The 25,913-nt window shown below is 42.4% G+C and overlaps 4 protein-coding genes across 4 annotated transcripts in view; 1 reads left to right on the forward strand and 3 right to left on the reverse strand.

Annotated features, from left to right (window-relative positions):
- The window catches only part of cog5 (component of oligomeric golgi complex 5), a 47,437-nt gene extending 42,934 nt beyond the window's left edge, over positions 1-4,503 (forward strand). Inside the window, exons 18-22 of the mRNA XM_061073256.1 lie at positions 110-347; positions 1,018-1,094; positions 1,649-1,775; positions 1,867-1,946; positions 3,898-4,503. Of these exons, the coding sequence (XP_060929239.1) occupies positions 110-347; positions 1,018-1,094; positions 1,649-1,775; positions 1,867-1,946; positions 3,898-4,024 (649 nt within the window). The 3' untranslated portion in view covers positions 4,025-4,503. The remainder of the gene's footprint in view (positions 1-109; positions 348-1,017; positions 1,095-1,648; positions 1,776-1,866; positions 1,947-3,897) is intronic.
- On the reverse strand, positions 4,504-8,017 carry ndufa5 (NADH:ubiquinone oxidoreductase subunit A5). The gene is made up of 5 exons (XM_061073245.1): positions 7,967-8,017; positions 6,098-6,142; positions 5,796-5,912; positions 5,625-5,690; positions 4,504-4,704 (listed from the first exon to the last, which is right to left on the reverse strand). Exons 1-5 carry the CDS (start codon positions 7,985-7,987, stop codon positions 4,603-4,605), a joined length of 351 nt encoding a protein of 116 aa, XP_060929228.1. The 5' UTR covers positions 7,988-8,017; the 3' UTR covers positions 4,504-4,602.
- A 2,768-nt stretch (positions 8,018-10,785) lies between these two features.
- aebp2 (AE binding protein 2) lies at positions 10,786-21,305 on the reverse strand. Its single transcript, XM_061074519.1, has 8 exons — positions 20,701-21,305; positions 14,712-14,943; positions 13,980-14,087; positions 13,673-13,859; positions 13,435-13,559; positions 13,209-13,276; positions 11,363-11,476; positions 10,786-11,273 (listed from the first exon to the last, which is right to left on the reverse strand). Exons 1-8 carry the CDS (start codon positions 21,222-21,224, stop codon positions 11,261-11,263), a joined length of 1,371 nt encoding a protein of 456 aa, XP_060930502.1. The 5' UTR covers positions 21,225-21,305; the 3' UTR covers positions 10,786-11,260.
- Positions 21,306-22,775: 1,470 nt separating this feature from the next.
- The window catches only part of LOC133012197 (pleckstrin homology domain-containing family A member 5-like), a 194,528-nt gene continuing 191,390 nt past the window's right edge, over positions 22,776-25,913 (reverse strand). The window contains exon 32 of the mRNA XM_061080181.1: positions 22,776-24,956. Coding sequence (XP_060936164.1) covers positions 24,922-24,956 — 35 coding nt within the window. The 3' untranslated portion in view covers positions 22,776-24,921. The remainder of the gene's footprint in view (positions 24,957-25,913) is intronic.

Consider the following 25,913-nt stretch of genomic DNA (forward strand, 5'->3'; position numbering starts at 1 on the left):
CTGTTGTTTTGTTTTCATTATCCAAACAAAATTAGATGTTTTCCATTGAAAATGCAAATGATTAAACGTAATTTGTGTCTGCATGTGTGCCTGTTTTTTTATTTTGCAGGCCTCTGTCCAGCCCTGATAAGCCTGACGTTCCATGCTCCCTCTACATGAAGGAGCTGCAGGGCTTCATCTCCAGAGTGATGTCGGACTACTTCAGACACATCCAGTGCACAGATTTCATCTATGAGAGCACTGAGTCCATTGCTAAGAAAGCCATTGAGCTGTTCCTCCGCCACGCCAGCCTGCTGCGCCCACTGGGAGAGGGCGGCAAGATGCGACTGGCTGCTGACTTTGCTCAGGTGAGGTGGATGTTGTCAGACTGCTCCTCTCCAGGCTGTGTAGACTCGATCTCTAGTTGATGTCCGAGCAATTGGGTCTAGACTTTCTCTGGAGTTTGCCTTTGACACATGAACAACGCAGCAGGAGATTCTCCGCTCAGACGCGTTCACAACAACACCGAAGCCTCTGGAGCGGTCAGGTGATGGGAGCTGCAGGAGGCAGAACGTAACGTATAAATTCTGCTGCTAAGTGTTTTGGTTTGCTGCACATCAACATTAGCGTTGGCCCTTTTCCAAAAGCTCTCTTGACATACCCATCTGCGTCCATCTACAATATTGTTTTCTCTTAGATTATTATTATTTTTTCTTTCATTTTTGCATCTGTTGCGTGCTAGAAACGTCATCAACAGGCCGACTCGCTTGTGGTGAATCCTGCCGAGGATCTCCTGCTGTGTTATCACATGAGCTCCTTCGGATAATCCTGGAGATTTTATTTGGGGGCTGGCAAGAGAAACTCCAGAGAAAGTCCAGAGCCTCTCACTGGGACATTGTGTTCTCACAAACAGCCCCTCAGGAGAATGTGAGGGGTTTATCTGGAGTTCAATGCATGTCTGAAAGCAGCTTCATTGATTCAGCAGTGACGAGGTCATGACTTCACCAAACTGAAGTTGTTTTCGTGTGTGTGTGTCAGATGGAGTTGGCAGTAGCTCCTCTGTGCAGGAGAGTGTCTGACTTGGGGAAACCTTACAGAATGCTGCGATCCTTCAGGTGTGTAACATCAACATGCATAACAATCCTCTTTGATTTTACTGTAAACACTAGGTTGAACATCAACATTTCTGTAGTGGTCAAAGTGAAATAGAATGATCTTCATAATCTGGTGCTTGTTAAAGGGTCAGTTTATACAGAAGAAGGCACGTTCACATTACAGGAAAAAATGTAGTGCTTTGAGTTGGGGATCTGGAGGAGGGCTGCAGGGGCTGACCCCTTACCTGTGGTGGAAACAGTATTTTAAATTGAAATTTGTGTGAACTGATCCTATAAGATTGACATTGAAATTCTAATATTAGATCTTTTAAAGAACAATGTCTGTAGTTTTCTATGTTTGAGTCCAGTATCTACAAATCACATTTGCTTTGTGGCCAACTCGAAAACCTCACTTCTTTTTATGCCCTGTCTGGATCCAATGTAGATGAGAATCAACACAAACATCAATGGGTTGCTGTTAATAGGCTGAACCATGCAAAGACAGCAGTGTGGTCCTCTAAGCCATTGTGTGTCCAGTACACTGTGTGTTAGTACAGTGTGTGTTTGTGTTGCAGGCCACTGTTGTTTCAGACCAGCGAGCTGATAGCCAGCAGTCCAGCGGTGGGTGACCTGATCCCCTACAGCACCCTGCTGCACTTCCTCTTCAACAGAGCCCCCTCTGAGCTCAAGTCGCCCCACCAGGTGTGTACACACACACACGCACACAGGTCTGAGCCCAGATAGAAGCAGGCTGACTACAGTGTTTGGACTAACACAGCTGTCTCCCCCACAGAGAGCAGAGTGGTCCGTCGCCCGTTACTCCCAGTGGCTGCAAGATCATCCCTCAGAGAGAGACCGGCTCACCCTCATCAGGTAACCTGTCATCCTGCTTGTGTTTGCCTATTCAATTCAATTTGATTTGATTTATTCTTCTGCCTTGTTGAGACGGGGGAGGGGGGGGGGGGGGGGGGGAGAAGAGAGCAGGAACACTGGTGTAGCTGTCAAAAGAGTTGTGATGGTCGACGGTCGTCCTCTAACCAATAGGTTGGTTGTTCCATCCCAGTCTTCCCCATTCCATAGATGCACTGTATGTGTTTGTTAAAGGGACTCTTACCTTTGTTGCATTTTTACACTTTTTTTGGATAAGGTTAAATTGGTATTAATAAGGTAATGACACTCTAAAATGCAAGACAGACCCACCAGGAGTAAAAACAAACAATTATTTCACTCTCATAATATTTAGTGAAAACTTCAACCAATAAAATTCTTCGGACCGAAGGACCTTATTGGCCGACAGACCTGTCTGTTTGCTGCATGGACATGCAGGTTTTCCGTCTGCTTCTTGTGGCGCATTCGGGTCCGCGTCATCAAGGCATGTGAATGTAAATGTATATAACTTACCAAATCCATTGCTTTGGTAAACAAAAACTCACGTGCGTGCGCGGAGGCAGTAGATTGTAAGTCTGCTTGTAAATAAAGTTTCTTCAAAAAAACACCGCGGATGGGAACGAGGGGGTGGGGCATTGGAGGAAGGCGGGATGATTTGAATGTGCTGTAATTCTCAAATGCAACAAAGGTAAGAGTCCCTTTAATGGGTGAATGTAATCTGTAGCGCTATATAAATATAGAACATTTACCATTTATAGTGAGAATAATACAAGTGAGGAGATCATAGTATTATGGATAACAGCAGCATTGATAGCAACACCAGTTGATGATGGTAATACTGATAATAAATAACATGCTGAATAATAATATGAACAGTCGGTAGTGGTAGATCCCTTTGACCGTCTGGAGTGCTGGTGCATCACAGGTCTAACACACAGACGTTCATCTAACAAACATGGTCATTCAGTTCATTTGGAATTATTGAAAACCTACAAGGTTTGCATGAATGTTTACTAAGTCACAGTCTTCTTCACTGTCTTTACTGGCCTTCTGCAACATTTCACAGCACAGTGCTGCCACCTGTCTGTCAAAGGAATAGTAATGGACAAAACCACTGGTGCTCTGGGTTCACCACACATTGCAGGGATGTGTGTGTTGGGCTCTGGCTGCTGCAGAAATATGGCCGATCTACAGTCAGTGCCTGGAGGCAGCTTGTAGACAAATTGATGCTTAGAGTTGCTTTCAGTCGAGCGCCTGTGCAGACTCGGCTCTGTCCGGTCACACGCATGCAAATGCGCGGCGAATACTGCAGGTCAAAGTTCACCTAAGTCTAAATCCATGCAATGCCAAAATGCGATTTTCCTCGCCCCAGGAAAAGGAATGTTTTATTTGCTTCCTCGCTCACACAGATTGGAGGTTAACAGGAAGCGAAGGTGTGAGCAGGCCTTTAATAAACTTAATGTAGAGAATCCATGTGTCTTGTTGAACAAACCAATCACATCGAGCCACACATCACATAACTTATAAATAGGTTATATTAAATCTGAGTTTTATCTCCAGGACCACTGTCATGATGAATAAAGTGTGCACACACTCACTGTTTGACTGTGGAGAACATTCAGCCTCTGGTTGTGAACTGTTGCTCTTTCACATAAAATTTCCCCCTCAAAGTTAAGATGCAAATCCTTTGTCAACACAAACACACACACCATGTTCAGACGGATGCTGTCCCCAAGGTAGCTGCTGGTTTCAGCTCACTGTGAAAATCAGCCTGCAGACATGTGACCTGCTACAGTCACAGTTGAGTTCTTGTGAAAAAAAACACAACAGATATGTTCTGTGTTCATTTGCAAGGATAGCTGCACATTGAAAGCCATTAACAGGAAATGTGATGTCGTCATAAGGAGTAATATTGTGTCCTCTCTGTTCACCTAAGGGGCGCTCTGGAGGCCTACGTGCAGTCAGTGAGGGCTCGGCAGGGGAAGGAGTTCGCCCCCATCTATCCCATCATGTTGCAGTTGCTGCAGAGGGCCACTAGTGGGCCACAGGAGGTCAGAGCCTGAAGTCTGTGTAGCTGTCATGTGCCTCTGTCTGTCTGATGACATCACAGCATGTTGGGATGTATATGAAGGATGTGTGGCTCAGTGAACACTACATGAAGCGTCCTCTGGGCTGTAGCAGCTTAAACGCTTTTATTTTTACTATTGACTAAATAAAGGGACTTTATTGTGAAGGGATACATTATGACACAGACAATGAATAGTTTCCAGAGCTGAATCCAATAAACGGACCCAATGTAACATACCACAGCTCCAGAGTTATGTAAATGATCGAGCTCTGAAGCGGTGAAGGTTTAAGTCACCCAGATGATTTGGTCTGATTTGATCTGTGCACCAGTGCAATCCAAACCACTGGAGCACAGTTGGGGTCAGAGTTATTAGAACAGGTCATGTTTTATTTATCAACTATTTCCACAAACATGTGTAAAAATGTAATTGTCTTGTTTACTTGTGTTTATGAATTAAAGACTCTGGAGAATAAATGGGGAAATATTTGCAGGACTTTTATTTGTACATCACTCTGTTCACCCGCGCACACACACACTCAGACAGACAATAATATACAGTTTACATAGGTGTCTTCAGATGGGCCATTTCCATTGGTTGGTAGGAGGCTCCTCTGTCAGCGGCTCCCATGGTTTCCACTCAGACATCTTCCTGGAAAGATTCAACTCACACTCCGCCTGCACATGCACACATAAAACAGCATTCAATAACACTGATCAACTCATTATGGTGTCACATGTAATAGATATATTTGGACAATTGGGAGCAGTTATTTGTTGTTTAAAGTGAGAAATTCACAACAGATATCATTATTTTACCGTTTAAAATAAACAAAATAACTGACATGTGTCTTATAGTGGGAGTAACATGTAGCAGCAGTAAGTGTAGCACATATCTGCCGCCGCGTACTGTTCCCATGACAACTTCATGACAATGGTATTCACACACAGTTCCAGCTTATAGATTTGGCTCGGGTAGTACTCTATGCTTTTGATAATCAACACTATGAAAGAAAATGGACAGTCTTCATAGATTTGTATAAAAACACATCCGAGTCCAAGTGAATAACCCATATAGAATGAGAGATGGACGCAGGGTGTGATCAGCATACAGAAAACAAAACCTGAGGTTTTCAGGAATGAGGATTAAAAAGAATAACAACTGAATGGGTAACACTGATCAACTGGAAAAAAAATGCACAGAGATGAACAGAAAGGGCCCACGCATGAAGAGAAGACAGTTTCCTCCCTCACACACCCACCCCCACTCTGCCTCTGCACGTTCACATCCTGCAACAACGGCACAGTACGAAGAGTCTATTAAACTTTGTGCTGGTGCTGCTGCTACAATCCCAGCCCCCAGCCACAAGAACCTCGAAGCCTCCTCTAGAAAACAAAGCCCTTTACAGGCTTATTTTATCTGTAGTGAGTCTGCATCCATGTCATGAACACAAAGTGTCATCCAAGCAACAAAATATATTGCCATAAAAAGTGTTTTCTCTTACGTCTATCACACTCAGTTAAGCTTAACTACCTCATTAAGGCACTAATAGGCCAACTGATATTACCAGAGGACATCAACAGTGACAGGGACTTACCTGGAAAATGACTTCTTCTATCTGACCACAGTTTATTTTCTTCTCCAGCTTTTCAACATCCGGCTCCTGTGAAGACAGTTTAATCACATTGAAACTCCACCATTTTCAATACTTGCAAATGTTCACATAATCCATTCTCTTGCACAGAGACACACACGGCCCGTCACTGACCGTTTTCACGTGGTCGTATCGCTCGGTGACCAGCTGCTCCGTGTACTTCCTGTAGGCGGCATCCTGTGGCATTGTCTGCACTGATGCCAGGATCTTTGAGTAGAGAATCCTCAGACGCTGAGAGGATAAGCAGTGTTGGGTTAGTCGGTTGAAGAAAACACATCAACTGAATCTGCCAGGGTGGGAGCCATTGACAGCTGGACACTGATGATGCACATTATTATATATATATATATATATATATATATATATATATATATATATATATATATATATATATATATATAATATCAGCTGCTCACCTCATGTGGATTGAGGGACACTGCGAGGCCGACCAGGCCGGTTGTCTGGAAAAAAGCCACAGGAGAGACACTTGGTGAGTCTGAGTCACACCTTCAAACTCCATTTTGTGTAACACAGCTTGCACAATATTTTTCAAATAAAAAATATTTAACTATCAACTAGGCCAAGATGTCCCATTATTATGTCCCTCAGGTAGATAATTCACAAAACGCTCTCATACATAATGTCAACTCAGCTGCACCAATGATTTGGAAACCTGGGGCAAAATTGAATAAACACTGTCCAATTAAAGTTTATTAACCATTTAAAAATAGCTCTGGGTCTGATGGAGCCTCCAAGTCCCTGCATGCTGGAGTGTCTGTGTACAAGATGAGATATTGAACTTCCCCCTGACGGCAGTGTGTGACTGATGTCTGATAAAGGGCTGCACACAGATGCACTGTATGAATGGATGAATAGCAAAAACTTAACTGTAAAACGGTTTGAGTGGTAATCAAGATAAGAGTAGCGCTATATAAATACATACCATTTTGTTTTATAAATGGACTCTAATTTCCGATAATATTATGAGTATGACATAGTATTAAAATACTACAATGTAATATATATTTATTTATTTCTCTTGACATAAAATGTAAAACTGTAGAAAGATTTGCACCTGGAAGTAAAGTAAAACTCATTGAACGATTAATCAATTAACTACCATGTATGTATTGTGTTTTCTGTACCTCTATTTAACTTTTCAAAGACTAAACAATACTAAGACTGGCTGCATTACACTTAAGTATGTCAGTGCCTGGGTGCTGGTTTGGTGCTCAATGGTTTACGTCCATGTGTCAATGAAAGGAACCATGACTGATATATTATAGAGGTTTATGAATATAAAACTGCACATCTTTGAATGGTCATCAGGACTTAAAAAGCACCTGCGCATGATGTGACCATTTAGCATTCATATCATCATCAGCTTTTCTGATTATTTAGTCATGAAAAGATCTCAAGAACTATAAGGTGAAATGGATCACACAAGGCAGGTGTGAAGGCAGATCCACACATAAAGATGTTGTACTACAACAGTTCATTACAAACACGTATGTTCTACATCCGGTGTGTTTTAATGACTGTGCACCTACTGTATCACCTCCCTCTGAATCCCTTTTGGGAATGAATGTGAATATCAGTGAGCTCAGCTTATTGGCTCCTCAGGGCTCAATAGTAACCAGAGAAACGTAAAGGCAGCACGATCACGTGACTCTTCACCACTGACAGTATTTTATAGTTGAACTGGTTATCATATATTAGGTAGACCTGAGTTTCTCTGCATAAAACCAGTTATCACAGTTCACAGAATTCACACGAAGTTGTTCATATTCACATTGAAATAGATACTCAATTGAATCTACTGTAGATGCGAGTTAAAAATGAATGAATACCGTAAACGTATGTTGTTTGTCGTAGGATGTTGCCTTTTTATGACCTAAATGACAGTTGTAGGGCATTATTAATTATGCCGTAAAGTAAATCTTGACCATTTGCCTTTTTTCCGACAATGCTGTAAACATACTGTTCAGCTGTATACTGTACAGCAGCGACTCGGGTGTAAACACGCAGAAAAAATGACCGCACTTCACTGCTCGGTGTTCCTCTTCAGCTTCTACAGGTTAGCACAGCTTAGCTACACTAGCCAAACAGCTAACAGCTAGCCGTGTCACCGCAGCGTCTCGTCCCCACCGCCGCCTCCCCGCTGTGTGAGACGCTTTATGCTGATTCTCTGTTATAAAGTCAAAATGCAGTGCAGCCGACTGATCAACCGAGCTGCTGCTGCTTCGTTTCCGTCATTTTAAACAAAGACATGACCTCTACTGTACCTTCTTCACTAGACCCGCCATCCTTCTCTGCGGACACACTCCGCCTGCGATTTCCGGCCACTACATGTGACGTCAGCGAGTTTCCGGACTTCCAAACCTCTTTTTTTCATTTAATTTCCTTTTCACGAGTCTTTCAATGGAGGATCTGATAAACCACCCACGGTTCTTTCAAAAGTGTCATGTCTGGATTTGGTTTGACTTCAATCAATCAGTTACATTTTATTTGTATAGCCCCTCTTCACAAGTCACAGTTTGTCTCATGGTTCTTGACATTACATCCTCTGCCCCTTACCCCATACAAGAGAGGAAACGTTTTTTGTTGTCAGAACCAAGGAACAAAAAAAACAAAAATTATTATATAATTAAATCACTTTTTCATTTTCCATAATATATTAATGTTTGAAAAAAGGTGGGCACATAACCTGAAAGCTTTAGTTAATATTTTCAAATATAATCCAAAGACATAAAAAAACATAGACAAATAAATTTGTCAAATTAATACATGTCTATAAATCTATACAGACGCAACATAAATAAATTGCTTAGATATTCTTTCACTTTATTTAGACATAGAATACCTGGCGCAACACATATTAGTGGCCTAATTCAATTTATATATATATATATATTGAAATTATCTGTGTCCTCCTTTCCAAATATTGATGAAATGGTCAGAAGGGACAGACACCCCCACGTTACCAAATGCCTCATATTCTTTAATCATGATCAGCTAATTAGAACTCTTAAAGTTAATTCTCTGCCACAGCCGTATTGATCATTTTTCAAAATAGGCTCTTTAAGCTGTAGCAATAATATTTCACTGCTTATTCAAAAAACACAAAAGGGACAGGAACTAAAAGGCTCTTATATACTACTACGTGTCCGTTTCTCGGAGAGGTCTCAGCGGAAGACAAAGAGTATTTTTGATTTTTACTTCTCCGTCAGTCTACGTCCGGAAAAAATTCACCGCCAAACCCATAGGTGGCGCAACGGAAGACGAGCTCAGAGAAGCCTACCCCATTTGGGAAGAAGAAGTCCACGTGTCTCTGTTGACATGTTAGCTTGCGTCCCACACACTGAACCATGGCAACTAACAGTACTAAATAAAGTGACACCCAGCGGGTCAAAATGCTGATGTAATCGCTTCTTAGCGCAGCGATTCCCCGGTCTTGTTTCCGAACTGTGTTGCTGATTCCACAGCTTGAATCTGCTTGAGGCTACATGTAGCCAGAAGCTACCCGGACCTAGCTCCCCCCAGCTTCCACACACAGTCAGCAGGGACTCCCGACACTAACAACTACTATCCAGTGTTTGCTTCTAACCTGACGGTATTATAGAAACAGTGTCATGATAGAAGTGGAATTAAAGTCGTGACGGCGGGTTCTTGCACTGTTACCACCGCAGTTAGCATGGTGGCTAGCCTGCTAGCGCCGTTTTGAAAGCTCGTTATAACCGTATGTGACCGTGCACACATGCCCTCAGTGCTCTAACGAGCCACCGTCAGCCGGACAACTCCGCTGGCTTAACACACACGTCACATTAATCGTAGAATCATAGTTGTGTTTGTGTTTGTTGCTACATGTAAACAGGAAGTTTGAGGTCCGGAAATACGAAAATGACGTCATACGGAAATGATGTCGTTCGCGGACCAATCACAGCCAAGAGCGGTCCGTCGGGTCTCCAACATGAAGACGGATAGTTAGAAAAATCAGACGTGTACGAAAAGCTGTCCGAAGCCCTCGGAGAGGACGTTTCACGACGGATAGGGCGGTCTTATCTGTCCGTAATAGAAAAAACGGAGAGGCATAAATTGGCCTTAATACTTATCGATACATCGGCAAAATTCCAGTTCTAAGTTTTATAAGTCTGGAATGCCTGCTTTGAATTTCCACTTCTTTCCAGACTTTTATTGGCACTAGATACAATTACTCTGGTTTTAATTTTAAGTTATTTATTTCAAGTACTTTCTTTCCGTCACCTTAAATATGCCCTTCTACCTCAAATATATAAAGCGTCCTTAGGTCCCTTGAAAGGTACTATAAATATGTAAATTATTGTTATTATATCAATAATCTGTGATACAGTGCCCCCCTCTGTTAAGGCAGGCCCATCACAGTTTGATAAGACCTGGGTGTGTTTCTAACATTTGGGGTCTTTCCTCCTGACCCAGCTCCACTGGCTGCAGCATTCTGAAGTCTGTGATGTTTCTTTTCTGGCACAGGGCTTGTCTGTGGATTCCTACCTCTTTGATCAACCTGATGGTGAAGGTTGCAATAAAACACCTGCAGCAAACCTCCACGTAGCCACGTTATCTGCCTCGGATGCCATCTCCACATACCAAAGCTTGATCCTCTCACTTGCTTCAACAGAAAACTCCCAGGATACTGTCATTTCTACAAAGTAGACAGCACGCAGGGTGTTGGAACAGAGCGCACTGAAATTCAACAAATGGAAGCTTTCCTTTAATCTGCTTGATTTGTATAAAATGAATGCAAGTCTTTAATAGTGTATAGGATTTTCTGTTTAATTAGTCATTGAACCCCTTGAATTAAAGCTGTACATTTACTCTTCAAACTATGGGGGTACAATTACAGACATTGTAACAAAATACAAAGGTTATGGACCTGACCATTCTGTGCATTTCTATTTAGGCATTTTAGCCTTATTGAAAGACACAGGGAATAAGACCAAATAGTCCAGCCAGTCAGAAGGAGAACTGGGGCTTTTTTGCTCATGTGGCATATGTTCAAACCATTCGGCCATTGAGTCACAGAGTGTATTTTATTTTATGTGGAACACAAAAAAGACTTTGGAGGAGATTGAGGTTGGAAAAGTTTAATGGCATCAAACCAGAGCAATGCTATATGCACATGATCAATATTATCAGTTTTAAAAACATCTATTTAAACATGTTTGGTGGAAAAAAGACATCTATCTACAGTGGAGTAAAAAATTCAAAGTATAAAAATATATTACAAATCTCAAGTATTTACAAAGACAGCTTCTTTCTACACAGGTCTACAGTTACAGCACTGTCAGTTAGTTTTCACTCTAGTTGTGTTTCCTAAAACAAGCAACATCTTGCCCTACGGGTCCTCAGTAAACTCAGCACCTATTAAAAGAAAACACTGTGGGCCTCAGACAGCCAGGACATACAATGACTACACTCCCAGCATCCTCTGGGAGAGGGAGGAGGGGGAGAGGGTTTTGGAGATGGAGAGGAAGGGATGAGCACATGGCCTCCTTCTTAAGGTCTGATTAGCAGGATGTGACATTATAGCTTCTGTGGATCTGTTAGAAGAACATCCTGTGGGAGAAAATAGTCAGATTATTTATCAATATCCAAACTCGTAATTGAATGTTTGCCTCACAGGAACTCTTTGCACACACGCACACCTGTAAATGCTAGGGTCGAGCAGGACAGCCGTGTCTGTGGGCAGCTTTGACAGATGAACCACCTTGGTCTTCTGCTGCAGTCGGTCGCTCTCATTCACCCACACATCTGGCAGTCTGCAGAGGTTTTGAGAACACATTTACAGATACTGTAAAACAAAGGTCGTTATTCTTTTAGCTCTCCTCGTGTGTGACAGTGAGACTTCCTTTGCAGTGTGAACAGTGGAAAGCTCTGGTCTCGGTGGAGATCTGGAGAAGGAGTGCCAAGAGCTGATCTGGATTTGGGGGGGTAAGCTCTGATAAAACCAACCACCATCATCACATCTTTATCTTCAAACCTTTAACAGAAGCACTTCCTCGAGTCCAGAGGAAACTCTAGTTCACTTTCTGAGTGGATCAGGGGCGGAACCCTCAAATCCCAAATTATTATGTTGTATCATAAATATGCTCTCAGGGAATGATGATGTCAACTTTACATCTCAAGAGGGACTGAAACAGACAGAACAATGTTTACTACCCAATTTGGTATGTAGTTTATGTTAATAACAGCTCATTCTGTCATATGAATGTGTCAGTCACAGTCTAACACTTAACACTTGTGAATGTTATGCCACCTGTGGACATTCCTGTTAATCTGTCAGATTACTAAATGTTACAAGTAGATGTACTTGTGGCGGCCAGCCATAATATTAGATATTACAATATTACAGTTGATTTTGTAATATTTACCTATTTAAAGTTGGTAAAGTCTATTGTATTAATGCAGAGCTGCACACAACACATTACTCTCTCTCTCTCAAACACAGGAAGGGTGAGAAAAAACATCTCCCATGATTATCCAACGTGCTGACTTTGAAAAAATGCCATGATGTCCACTAATATGTTACAGTTTTAAGTGCATAGTGGCACTATTGCCATTGTTACTCCTGTCGTCCACACTACTCTGGAATTGTCAAGCCTGTGACACAGTCTTCTGGAAACACTGCTGGGTTGAGTTTTTGTCTGAACAAACAGAAACTGTGTTTTTTGGAAACTATTGTGCAGACGCCCACATTCTAATCAGTCACAACTTGACTACGAGCAGTGAGGGCAAAGCGTTGCTAACAGTTACCTTTAGTAACATCAGTCCAAGAAAAGTAATCCCCGTTCTTCTTCTGCTACTTTTAAATATTGCTGTTTCTCATTCATTGTATTTTCTGATGCTACTCATTACTACTATTACCGTTTCTGATACTGGCAAATACATGACCAGTGAATAGTCATCTGATTTGTACTTTAGTTTGGATAGAGATCATTTCTGATATTGAGCTAAAAGACTAGACAGAGATTGTTTTCATGTTAAAACAAAGCCATGTGTCTTAAACTATCCTAAATGGGGTGTAATTGTTTATAAAAACAAACTCTACACTGTACAAACTGTAAGAATAGTTTATGAGTGTTTACAAAAAAAACACAGGACCAATGTCTGCTTCATCTGATGCATCAGAAGATTTGAATTATTAGTGCAGTATCTATACTATGGCAGACTTGATTAAATCACACCTCTGCAGACATATGTAGTGTTGTGGTTTTACGATGGCTACAGGTGAAAACAACTTCACACATTCTGAAGAATCAGCCACATAACCGGCAAAGAAAAGACTGTAAAAGGGATAGTCGACCGAAAAATGGTATTTCGGTGTTGACCTGTCTCTGAGGAGGTTTTCAGATGACATTTGGGCTTAAAACATCGTGTAAATTATGCCGTTTAGTGTCAAATGTGAATGTCGAGGCTGAGGAAAGCAGAGAAGGAGGTGAAGGCAGGAAGAGAAGGATGTGAGGAGGAGGAGAAGAGAAGGCCATGTCTTACATGTCTTCTGGTGTCCAGTGCAACAAGAGCTTAACTTTCCCAGAGTCTTCTTTCCTTCTGGCTATTACCTGAATACAAACACAAAAAAACACTAACGATTTTATTATGAGGAGTTAATGTGATTTTCTTTTACAAAACTGACATCCATTTAAAAATAAACACCAAGTCTTGCCTGCTTGATAAAATATGAATGTACTGGGTAGTGTGTGTGTGTGTGTGTGCCCACCGTGCTGTGGAAAACCACACTGTGTCCATTGCCCAGGCTCTCGATGTGTGTTGCCAGGTTGAGGCAGATGGCTCGATGACGGATGGCGTCCATGGTCTGAGCATCAAAGAAGTCATGAGGTCGGGCTGGAGGAAAGAAACATTGATATGATGAAGAAGTAGTTCGAGTGTGTGAACGGGCGTGACAATATGACATTATATATATATATATATTCTGCCTGTTTGTGCATTGTCCATACGGAGTGAACGTCGTTGTTTGTTCTTGAGTTTCCTCCTCTTGTTTAGGCCGGCCTTGGAGGGAGACTCCTCCTTCACTTTTCCCTGATTGGACAGTTTGGATGAACCCTGTGAGCTGAAGTGAGTGGGGACATGACGTGCCAGCCCCCCCTGCGAGGCAAACGTGGCGTTGCAGCCCCCCACCACACACTGCAGGAACACAGAGGATTTATAGTTAGTCAAGTTAATAAGATTAATCATTTAACACCAAAGTGTGCAATCATTTGACCAGAAATGTATCGGTGGGGTTAATGAAGTGTGTGCTGTCACCTTGAATGGTTTGTCCCCGCTGTGGGTCAGCATGTGTCTCTGCAGCCAGCTCTGACTGGTTGATGGTGTGTTGTACACTTTACAGCCTTTCCACAGACACACAAACACCTGTGTGGCAGACACACAAATAGTCAACACACAGAATAAGTTCTGTAGTGATCAGACAACATATCTTAAAGAAACTTCAACGTTTATTGGTTTTGGTTCACAGATCACTAGTACCAGGTTCCAGGTACATTTGGTGGAAGCAGAGTGTGGGAACATAACCCGGAACCCTTGTTTTACATCATCCTGCTGACATAGGAACAACCAACGGCTGTAAAACGCTTTTCTACTCCAGTCCACCAGGTGGTGTTGATGCAGAGGACTCTACAACATTTATGATGCTGTATAAATCTCGTAAACTACATAAGCCACACCATGAAAATCACTCACAGGTGAAGTGAATAACAGTGGCACCTGCCAAGGGATGGGATATATTAGGCAGCAAGAGACCCAGCGTTCTTGAAGTTGATATGTTGGATGGTCTGTCCATGTTTTCCTATTTAACACAGCAATTTGTGGTTCGATATATTCTCCTAAATGCTGGAGAAATGATACCTACATTTCAATTTATTCTGTTATTTGATACCACTGGAGGTAACTTAGTAGCATCTTTATCCCTCTAAATAAAACACAATTACACCTTGGGAGCAGCGCACGCATACAGTAACCTGACAGCAGGACACTCACCCCTCCTCTCTGTCCGTCCACATGTGTGGCTCTGATATGCTCAGCCAGGTCAGGACTGCTGGTAAATACCATCTGACAGTGATCCCAGCAGCACGTGTAGTTCAGAGACTTGCCCCCCGCGGGCACCGAACCGCTCCCAGACACCACACCCCCGCTGTGACCATTGAGCATGGCTGGAGTGGAGCGACCGCTGGATGCCGTGCTCTCCATGTCCATCAGGGTGCTGCCGATGCTGCAGCAGGCACACAAGACAAAGATATTACAAATAGATCACAAAGTTAAATCAAAAATTCACAGGGAGAATCTAGAAAATGTAGAAAAAAAAGGCTCTCCCAGCAGAAAAACATGTAACAGTTGATACAAGATCTCATCTCGAGCGGCTGTGGCTCAGGGGATAAAGCGGGCTGTCCTCTAACCAGTTGGCGGTTCAGTCCCAGTCTTTGCCATTCCACATACCAAAGTGTTCTTTGGTACTCATAGAAATAGTGCTGGCACAGTATGAATCTTTGTATGAATGGGAAAAGACTGTTCTGTAACCAAGACTAGAAAAGTGCTATATATATACAGACCAGTCATCTGACTGAACGAACATGCAGACTACAAGACTCCCCAGAACACAACACCACACATTTTCGACTGGGGTCATGTTTACATGAGGATGCACCATCTTCACTTTGGGTCAGATTGTGGGCGCAAGTGTGATCTTGCTGTAAAACACCATGTGTGTAAATGAAGAGGGTGAAAATTAACCAGGAACATAAATAACATCAGAAATAGAGTAAGCACTGCCCAATTATCTTTTACTAGAGATCTACATTCAACTTAAATAACTATGTAAAGTAAAAAATTACTACTAGAAAGAATTAGAGAAAAGAATCATAATGGCAACTGACCTATAGTTTTTACTGCATTTCCCTCAGTACTATAATAAGGCATTACATAAATTGTTCCGGCCTCTCATTGGATACTGCTTGTTGACAACATGTCTGAGCTGTGAAAAAATTTGTGTCTGAAAACTGTACTGTTGAAGTGTACTGTTGGAGGTGGCTGTGGCTCAGGGGGAAAGAGTAGGTCGTCCTAGAACAAGAGGGTTGGTGGTTTGATCCCAGTCTTCCCCTTTATACATGATGAAGTGCCCTTGTGCAAGATACTGAACACCAAATTGCCCCAGTAGGCTGTGCCATTCTCATAGAGAAAGTGCTGCTCATAGATGCACTGTATGAATGACATGGTGAGTGATCATTGAGATTAGTAGACAAGTGCTATATAAATACAGACCATTTAAAAAGGTGCTTTGCCAAGTTTAAGACTATAATCACGTGTCATGTACTAGCACTTATGTCTAATCTGGAAACTGGCAGCATAATGTAAAAAACACATGTAGATCCATGTGTGACATGAGCAGATTTCACAGCTCCCACAGACGTGCAACAGGTGTGTGTGTGTTGAAGCCAAATCACTATGTGCACTGGTCACTGTCCACACTTGTTCTCTGTGGGAGCCGAGTTTACACATCCTACGGGTGGATTAACACCCCTGACACATACACGTCTACTGTACATCACTCACACTCCTGCTCTGTGTCCAGCTGCCACTGGGCTCTGCATGGGAACTAAAATTACAGTGTGGTCGTACAACTGCCACAACAGCAGGTTTACCCAAAGTCGAGAGGCAGCCAGACACGTCTCAAGGCTGGCAGCAAATTGTCTTACCTATTTTTACAGTTTCAATTCATCTATTTTATAAGCCATAGACATTACATACATTCTTTTCAATTATTCCCACAGCTGCAATGTGTGAAGTCAAAATGACAGGACTCTACAGAGGGCTTTTGATTTGAAATGACAGATAAAGGAATGTGGTAACATTCGTTGGGGAACGAATTTAAAGTGGACTACATTTTTGGAATCCATCTCGGCTATGGATTGTAAATGTCAAACAAACTACATTTTTATGCCTAACATATATACAGCGCTTCTATATATGGCACAGCACGCGGACTGCAGGAACCAACCCTCTGGTTAGTGGACACTCCGCTCTACCTCCTGAGCCACAGCTGCCCGTTTTGGATATTGTATACAAACTTTCTGAGGTGGGTCCAACTAAAAATAGTTTCTCAGAGTTGTAGCTGACCGTCTGTTAGTTCATATTTGTGATTTAAAAACAGGGAAAAATATATCATCCAGAATACCCATGCTTACCCATGTAACTAGGCAATGAAATTGTTTTAGAGTTACTAATACAAATGTTTTATCAAAAATATAAGTGTAACCATTTGCAACTGTCAAAGGCAGAAATATGTGCACAGTTCATGTGCTAGCATTTTTGGGGGCGGTTGGTGTCAGTGCTGTTTGACTGCAAAAATCTGCTCAGCCAGTTTTATTGAATGTTGGAAGGATGGGGTGTGGGCCTACAAAGAACTTAAGGTGTGTGGATTCAGACAATGGTGCAGATCTGGGAAATATTTTTCAATCACTTCCTCGATAACATTGTCAGTTAGGCTGGATTATTTTTTACAGATCAATATTTCATGAATCTTTAAGGGGGGGAAATCAGGCATATTTAGGGAACTGCTATTTATGTGTTTGTGCAATTTGCTTCAGATCCACATCAAAAATGGATCTGGTGGATGTTAACAAGGTTTTATGAGGAGATGGTTCAGCCTTGATGGGGCTATGTGCCCGACTGAGTACCATTCTACTTTTAACTGAAATGAATCCCTGTTTTTGAATGCACTTCTGGTGAGTGCAGTGAACAAAACAGAACAAGTGGCCCGAAGCCCTCCTGTGAATTGAATGAAGACTTTATATTTAGTACGATTATTCAGGTTTGTAGGCCTTCACATGATTAATTGAGGACTATGACGTCTATTCCTCCTTGGCTGGATGATTATGAAAGAGTTGTGATACACATCACTGGATATATAGCAAGAGGATTCAGAGACTTTCACTTTCTGTTCACTGTTGTAGCTTTGCTGACCAATATAGAACTCAGCGACCCATCATGACACAGTTTAAAGTTAATGAGAAATCAGAAACTGAAAACTCTCACAGAGAAAAGTATTCAGGTCCTATAATCAGATCTTTGTTGAAGAAGTTAGTCTTCTTGGGTAAAGTCTGCGTACACCTGTATAATGGGCAGTTTCTCATTATTTTTGCAGATCCTCTCACAGTCCATTAGTCTCAGCAGCATCTGCAAACTGACACCCTCAGGTTTCCCCATCAGATGTTCTACAGGCTTCAGCACAGTGAGACACTTGTCCTAAGGACAGTCAACGTTCTTCCTCAAAATCATTTAGCGCCTCTAAAACGTTATCTTTGGTTACACCAAAATGTGCCGCTCTTTTCAGGAACAATGACTCGAACAGCTGATACCAAAACTGTCTGATTCAAGTTTCACATACCATGTTGGTGTTCAAATGGGGATTTTCAACAGCTAGACACACAAACCTCATTGGAAAATCCCCCATGAAACTTTCAGTTGGTTAATGTTTCTTCTATATTCACAGAAATTGGTTTAACTGCAACCAATTCTTTCAATAAGACGAGAGATTTGTTTTTTAATGTTTCCCGGTGGTCAAATGAAGGAACTTTGATAACTAAGTTAATCAATAGGGAAAGGGAAAGTGTCATGAGTCAATTTTCTGTCAAATTTCCTGTAATCAAAGTGGAAATGGGTCTATAAGTAGTGGAGCATCCAGTTATCCAGTGCAGCTGTCGAACACTGTACTGTTAGTCATAGCGAGCTCAATGAGCTGCTGTGTAGGTGCATTTCCCACCTTATCGTGTATCACAACTACGCTGATTGACTCACACTGTTTGAATCTGTCACAGAAGCCTTGAAGGGGAGTTCACGTTCTAATGCCGACACAAATGTACAAAGTTCAGAAACAGGGGAAGAAAGAAAGGGAGTGGGGGAAATAAATCCAATCGATCACCACGGCCATTTAACTTCAGTGTTTATCTTCTATAGCAGTGATGCAGCTGAAATTAAACTCAGAACTGACTGACATGCGGTGGATCATAGTGATGGACGGTTGATCGTGGTGGTGGCACCTGATCGTGGTGGCAGCTGTTCATTGACTATGACTCAAACAAGACTGCTAGATGTACAATACACCTACTCACCTGTTCTACCATTACTGCAAATAACTCTTCAATTTAATTCGTCATTGCTGCTCCCTTCATCTCTATCACACAATTTCAGATATACTGAACAAAAACAAGTTGCTGAGGGTTAAGGGCAGAGGATGTCACGCCTTGTAAAGCCCTATAAGACAAATTATGATTAGTGAAAATGGGCTATACAATTGAAATATGACTGACGAAGTGATGAGCATAATATTTGAGAATATCACTCAAATTAGTATAGCCCATATTCTACTGTACATATTTTCATACCATACATATTATGTTTACAATTGTTTCTATTCATTTCGGTTTCTCCAATTTTACTATTAGTAAAGTATTATTACTTTACCGTACTTCCCTACTGTGGGGCTAATCAAGGATTATCTTATCTACTTCACAAATCCCATTTGACTCATAGGGCTCAACAGTGTGCGACATCCTCTGCCCTTAACCCTCAGCAACTTGTGATACACTGAACACTATCTCTAGATGTGTATGATTCAACTATGATTCAAGACGTGACTTGTTCAGTGATGTGGTGGTGGGGGGGGGGGTGCTGATCAACCCCCACCAGCAGGGAGGTGGGGAGATTTTATCCTAGTGCCCACAGCCTGTATCGCAACATTATGTGACAAACACAGGCCCAACACACAATCAGGAGAAAGTTCGTGGTTTTAAGAGCAGTGAATGCGTTTTCCTGAGCATCACCAAAATCCCTGGCATGACTTCTTGTATAAAATATATAAAACAAGTTGATTTGGATGACTGCTTCAGTAAATAGTCTATATCTCTCTCTATATATGAGTCTCTCTCGCTCTCATTCTGCAGGACTCCAGAGCTGCAGGGTCCAGATCTGATACTACTCAACAACAACTACCATTACCTGGCTATCATTAAGAACATCCTTATCATTTCATTAGAAAAAACAGTCTGCCAGAGCTTAACTACGATGGTTACACAATTGATCCGGATCAATCTCTCTTGTCTCTCCTTTTCTATTCACCTCTCCTTTCTTCCCCATTTCCCTCCACTCAGCCCAACCGGTTGAGGCAGATGACCTCCCACATTGAGCCTGGTTCTGCTAAAAGTTTCCTTCAGTTTGCTCGTTGTGGGAACTGTTGGGTTTAAGGCCTCAATGTAAAGTGCCTTGAGATGATCCAAGTTGTGATTTGACTATATTCTAAAGTTTACAACATGGTCATGCCTCACTAAGTGCAGCCATGTGCAGGGACCCTCACTTGTGTCCTGCAGCTGGGGTTCCACACATGGCTGCAGTGACCACAGGAGGCTGTATGATAGACATGAGGGCTGGAGAGAACGTTAAACAAATGTGTTCCACTAGCTTATAACCACTTTAACATGGTGTCGAATATTTTAAAGTTAGGACACTGGTTAATTGGCTTTCAGTCACCAAGGCTGGGAACCAGTGTCCTGCTGCATGGGGAAAAGTCCCCATCTTGAAAGTCGACGCATCCTCTAGATTGGTGTTAAATGTAGGAGATGTGATTTAACCATTCGCTTTATTTAAAGGGGATTTAACACATCACCCCCCCTCCACACACACACACACACACTAGCATTGAGCCAGGCTGACGTGAGATCAGTGTCATTTTGGTGAAGTGGTGCAGCTGGAGATGTGATCTGCACACATGTGGCCTTTAACTAACTTCACCGTATTAAAGCACGTTGTGTAAACGTGTCGAGGAACTATTCTCCCGGGCGGAGGAGACGCGATGGAAGCTGTGAACGCGGAGTCCCGAGCCAACATGAAACCAGTGAACTTGGCACCATGCTGTGACCTAACACCGCCTCTCGGCTGCTGTGGGAATCAGTGTAGGCCTCTCGCTGCTTCTACAGACCTGTCCTCCGAATCCATCCGGCTGAGCGGCTCTCCATCCGACGAGGTCAGCTCCACGCTGGCCCGTCGCTTGACGCCGTGTCCGGCTCTCTCCGCGGTCTTTGTGCGCTCTGCAGGCGGCGAGCAGGACACGTTCTCCCCCTCTCTTTGTTCTTCTTTCAGCACCCGGGAGCCCTCCTGTGCGGAATCGACACTACTCGCCAAACTCCCCTGAACGGGACTTTTCCCCGGTTCGGCGAGTTCGCCACCGGGCTCCCCTTCTTCGCCCTGGGGCTTTTCGGTGGGGGACGAGGCTTCTTGGTCGGTGTCGGGGACTCGGGACGGGATGTCCCCGGGCTGCTCGGGCTCAGCACGACCACCGCTCACGTCCATTCCTGCTCTGCTCTCGTTGTTGTCGCCCGGTTCCTGTTTGGGGTCCGGCACGGCCTGCTCCTCTCTGCCGGTGTCTGCTGTTTCGCCGGGGCCGTTTTGATCCGGCTTGGGCTGAGACTCTTGCTCGGATCCGTCGGTCGTGATTGGAGCCATTTTGGAAGAACACGGGGAGATGTATCGGTGATGTTCCAGTGGAAAAGTTGCCCTGACGCTGCCCCTCTCCTCCACTCACTCTCCGAGCATACAACACAGCGGCGGCTCTGCGTGACGTCACGGCCCCGCATGGTCGAAGCTGCTCTCTGCGGACTGATGCCTCACTCGGTACGGGAGCAGGCGGCCTACACCATTATTTACCCTACGTAGTTTACACCGTATATTCTGACTTTTTAACAACAGAACGAACCCGAATTATGTCCAATTCTTACTTATATATACATCTTTACTTCAGCTAAAATGTTAAGCTATAGCTATAACGGCCTTTCAGACAAAATTACACGTTTTGTTGGTTTTCCGGTCAGAACCAGTATTATTGACTGATGGAATACCTGGTGTAATAAGATGTATGGGACACGATCACAAAAAGCTCATCATACTGTATAATATAGCACTGCTCGTAAGGCGCAGATTGAACTTGTTTTCACTGTGAGTCATCTTCGTAGACCTAGACGATCTTTGGCATTGTGGCCTCTCAGCTCCACGTGTTCCGACAAACAGAAAAATGAACCCACTGAAAAAGTGCTGAAAAGGCACGTTGTTATCTCAGCAAGGTGCACCCCGCTACTTTTAGATTGACTGCGTTTTTAGCCTCCATCACTTCCCCGCGGCATTAAACCTCCACCCTGTTCTCCGGGTGGACACTGAGCCACGCTGACCTCAGTGGCCAACTTGTTGCATTGAAAGGAAGGCCTGCTCATCCACTGCCTGAGCTAATATAGAGAAAAGATGCTCCCTCTAGTTAAATACATGTCATAGGCACCGACTTCATTGATCATTAATTGATAGATAATAGTGAGTGGAATAATAAGTATAACCGTTAGCATGTACATATACCACCTCAGCACCGTTAACATTTTGCAGAATGCAAAGAACAATTCACTTTTCCAGAGCTTTCAACCCTCTCACATGGTCACGTTTGCTTGGAGTTGGGATTTTTTCACCCCATGTTTTAGCCTTAAAAGTAAACATGAAAAATCCAACTCAAGGTCCAGGTGTCAGCATTTTCCAGAGCTTTAAACACTGGTTAAAGGGATCATTTTAATTGATTTGAATAGTTTGAAGCACTTCCAACCACTGCACACATTCTTCACATCAGATAAGTGATGGTGCAATGGCTATACTCAATGTGTTATATTTAATCTTCTCTTATTTATGCCCAACATGGCCCTGTGATTAAAAGCCCACATTTCAAATAGGAGCCACCCTGAACAGTACATGCTGTATTCAGATTTAACCCTCGGTTTGTGCAGGTTCTTAACCCCGTTGGTTCCCAACTTGGAGAGTACACTGATTCATTGTAAGTTGCTACAAGTCAAAGGCTGAGAACCACAGATCCAGTTTAAGTCACACAAACAGACACAAAAACTCAAAAGACTTGAAAAGCAGAAGTCAGGCTGACATGGTTGAAAAGAGAACAGTTACAGGAACGTTTTAAGAACATCAACATTTATTTCACATGATATAAAACAGATGGGTATGAACGTTTTGCATATTGACCCTAATAATATTAATAATAACCTCTTATAGTTATAATATTTGCTCTTCTTCTTTTCAGTGTGTACATAAATTATTCTATCTTCCTTTATTTATTTTGTTTTTACAGTTTATACATCTCTTTTTAAATTTCTTTTTATGTCCTGGAGCTCCAAAGTCCTACTTATTGCTTCGTACATGTGCTATTCTGCGATTCTTCACCACCACAGAGATTCAAACCCCAAATGTCTGATCCGCCTCATGTCCCTCAGCCTCTTCACTGTAGATCCCCTAAGCAATGAAAACCAAACAGAGAAAAACAAAGAGAGACATCTGCAAGATACGTAGTCCAAAAAGAAGAGAAAAACAGCAGCACAAAGTGGCACCTTGTTGAAGTAAAAACCTGCTTTAAGTTTCTTTATATATTTATATATGTAGAATCAATAAAGGACAATCAGTTACTATGCAGGTGCAAAGGGTGTGAAAATAGAGGGATAAGGGAGCCTCTGGTCTCAAAGCAACACAAAGGATTGAAATCAGAGAGGGTTAAAATCAAGACCATCAGCGATCACTCTGGGGTTAAAGTAAAGCACTGCATGTGTGTCGAGTTTTGGTGCTTAGCCCATCTGCAGTGAGATCACTCAGGTGCTCCTATATACAGCTGTACACTCTCCTCCAGGAACTCGGTAACAGCTAGCATCCTCTCCTCCACATCACTAAAATATTCTCCTTTTAAATACTCAGGTTAAAATTACTTTAATACTTAGCAAGGTATCAAAAGGTATGTATATTGACAAGTGTGCATGTATTTGGCAACATGGTTCTATAGAGCTATATTACCCCCGAAAACAAATCGTACATACAGTCAAGATTGTGAAATAGTTTAGTTCTTTATATTCATAGTTCTAATTTTTAAAGCAGAATTAAAGATAAAGACAGAAACAAATGAAATAAGCGTCTGTGACCACAGAAGGCAGAAGGGCTAGCTGACCCAGGGATTGGAAAGACTGAAAACCACAGAACTGAACTGCCTGGTGACCATTTTCTTTACACTGTTAAACAATTTAAAACCATGTTAATCTGATTCCATAAAGCACTCTCCACTGCTGAACACTTTACAGGTAAAAATGTATTCCCTAATAGGTTGCAGCGATAACTGCATCCATCAGTTAAACAGAAGGTCATAAATAATGCACTCTATCTATACATGTGCCAATGGTTTGTATCGGGCTCTAGCTCGCAGAAATAGAAAATAACAGTGTTCCTATTTCAGTATTGCAGTGATTAACCGTTGCCTGGTGTGTACTGCAGCCTAATGACTTAATGAATTGGGACATGCCAGGAGAGCTGTTGAAGCCTGGTGACCATGGTGTGCCCTTGCCACATGCCCGAACCACCTCAATAGGTTCCTTTTAGTAGGAACCAGTTGTACACAGTACACACACCCTCATTATTACTTCCGAGGGCCCATTGAGCCAGGGAACTACACAACAAGGACTGGTGATCAGTAAGCTCCACCCAGTGCTGCATCATCTCTGTACAATAAACACAACTTGTTCAACTATTACCAGTGTTCATAACTGTAGGTATGACCATTGCGTTGGTCAAGTAGTTAAATGAAGCAGTTGATAGTCAGGTTAATCATCCAAACCTTCTTTTTCATTAATGGGCCTTTCGCCTGTTACGTCACAACCACTATTTGTTGTTAGTTGTAACTTCATCATCAATTGCATCATCTTTTATACAAGCATAAAGAAGATCTCTGGGGTATTTTAGCTGAAACGGACATAAGTTGTAACCATAAACCTTTAAAATAACAAAACCATTTCACAATCTTACATTTATGCATAAATGTCTTGGGACAACATAGGATGAATGCTCAGCTTCAGGACACGTCAGTATGGAACAGATAAAATAGGTGCTAAAGATGCAGTACATCGGCCTTTCTCTCTGGCTGGATGTGAGGGTGGTCCATCTGTGTGTGGGCCGGTCTGTTAGCAGGGCTACCGTCCTCTCAGTCTCCCTGTGGGCATGTAACAGTAGTAACAAAGTAGTTCTGTTGTCAGAAGCCGTGGAGCATGCTCTGTGCAGGATGGCTACATTTGGGCTCTACGGGATGCCAGTGTGGAGATCGAGGCCGGTGGGGCTCACGTGTCGCTGCTCACGTGTCGCTGCTCACCAAGGTGAATGTCTGAGCTGTGGAGGGGAGAAAGGGTGGAAATGAGCGTTGTGTCATAAGAATTCCACTGTAATCTAGTAATCAAGCCACCTGAGTGAGAGAAAATACACTGTTTATAATGAATGAGGACAATGATGGACTTCCAGACAGTTTTGAAGGTATGGACACAATATTTTAACGGTCCCAGTTGCGTACACTGCTGTGGCTAATTAATTTTCACATTTGTTGAAACTGACCTCAATTACTGAAAAGATGATTCTTACCTGTTGATACATATGTTACATGTTCGCATTTGTGAAATATTGACAACAGCATGAGTCTGGGACACGTCTATATAGTGAGTGGTTTAAAGGTTAAAATGTCTGCCTGTCAAGTAGCACATTTGTAAATAAGACAAGATAATCAGCTAATTGAAGAGGTGATGTTAGATGGATATTGTTTGGACGCAGTTGTACTGTCGGTTTTCCTCTGCTTCAAGTCTTTGCTATTGCTTTTAGTCTGCTTGCTGTTACTGTGTATTTAATGGACAGAAATCCAGTGGTATAAATAATCCCTGCGAGTTCTGGAAAAGAAAGAAAATATTGTTTTCCAAAAGTTTGTAACATTCAATGTTTTCTCCGTTTCCATTTCGAAACCTGGCAATTTGTTATTCGTCCACTAGAGTGTGCTGTCTGCTTGGCTTGCAGGTCATGGGTTCCCTTCATTTTATTCAGGCTCCTCATCCCACAATTATGTGTGTAAATAAATGCAGTGAGAATTTTAGACTGTGAATAAAAATACCTAAGTATGACACATTATGGCCAAAAACATATTTTTTTCACGCACTGGCATGTTTTCAGATCTTCAGCTATTTTGCCACATGTTTTCTTTCAGACTATGAGAAAGAAAACCTCCCAAATACACATTTAGGTTTTCATGTCACTTCAGACCATATATCTTTAAAGGCCATTTTCTCACAACGTTTTTCCTCTCAA

Source organism: Limanda limanda, chromosome 1, assembly GCF_963576545.1.
Source record: "Limanda limanda chromosome 1, fLimLim1.1, whole genome shotgun sequence".
Classification (NCBI taxonomy): Eukaryota; Metazoa; Chordata; class Actinopteri; order Pleuronectiformes; family Pleuronectidae; genus Limanda; species Limanda limanda.

What these genes read in the sequence shown, in the direction of transcription:
- ndufa5 (XM_061073245.1), bottom strand. Translation starts at nt 7,987, where the DNA reads ATGGCGGGTCTAGTGAAGAAG. An exon ending in TGTCCCTCAATCCACATGAG is followed by an intron (nt 5,913 to 6,097) that starts GTGAGCAGCTGA and finishes TTATCCTCTCAG; the next exon opens with CGTCTGAGGATTCTCTACTC. An exon ending in TAGAAGAAGTCATTTTCCAG is followed by an intron (nt 4,705 to 5,624) that starts GTAAGTCCCTGT and finishes GTGCATGTGCAG; the next exon opens with GCGGAGTGTGAGTTGAATCT.
- aebp2 (XM_061074519.1), bottom strand. Translation starts at nt 21,224, where the DNA reads ATGGCTCCAATCACGACCGACGGATCCGAGCAAGAGTCTCAGCCCAAG. An exon ending in GCGGGGACAAACCATTCAAG is followed by an intron (nt 13,860 to 13,979) that starts GTGACAGCACAC and finishes GTGTTCCTGCAG; the next exon opens with TGTGTGGTGGGGGGCTGCAA. An exon ending in CAAACAACGACGTTCACTCC is followed by an intron (nt 13,560 to 13,672) that starts GTATGGACAATG and finishes TCTTTCCTCCAG; the next exon opens with CCCGACCTCATGACTTCTTT.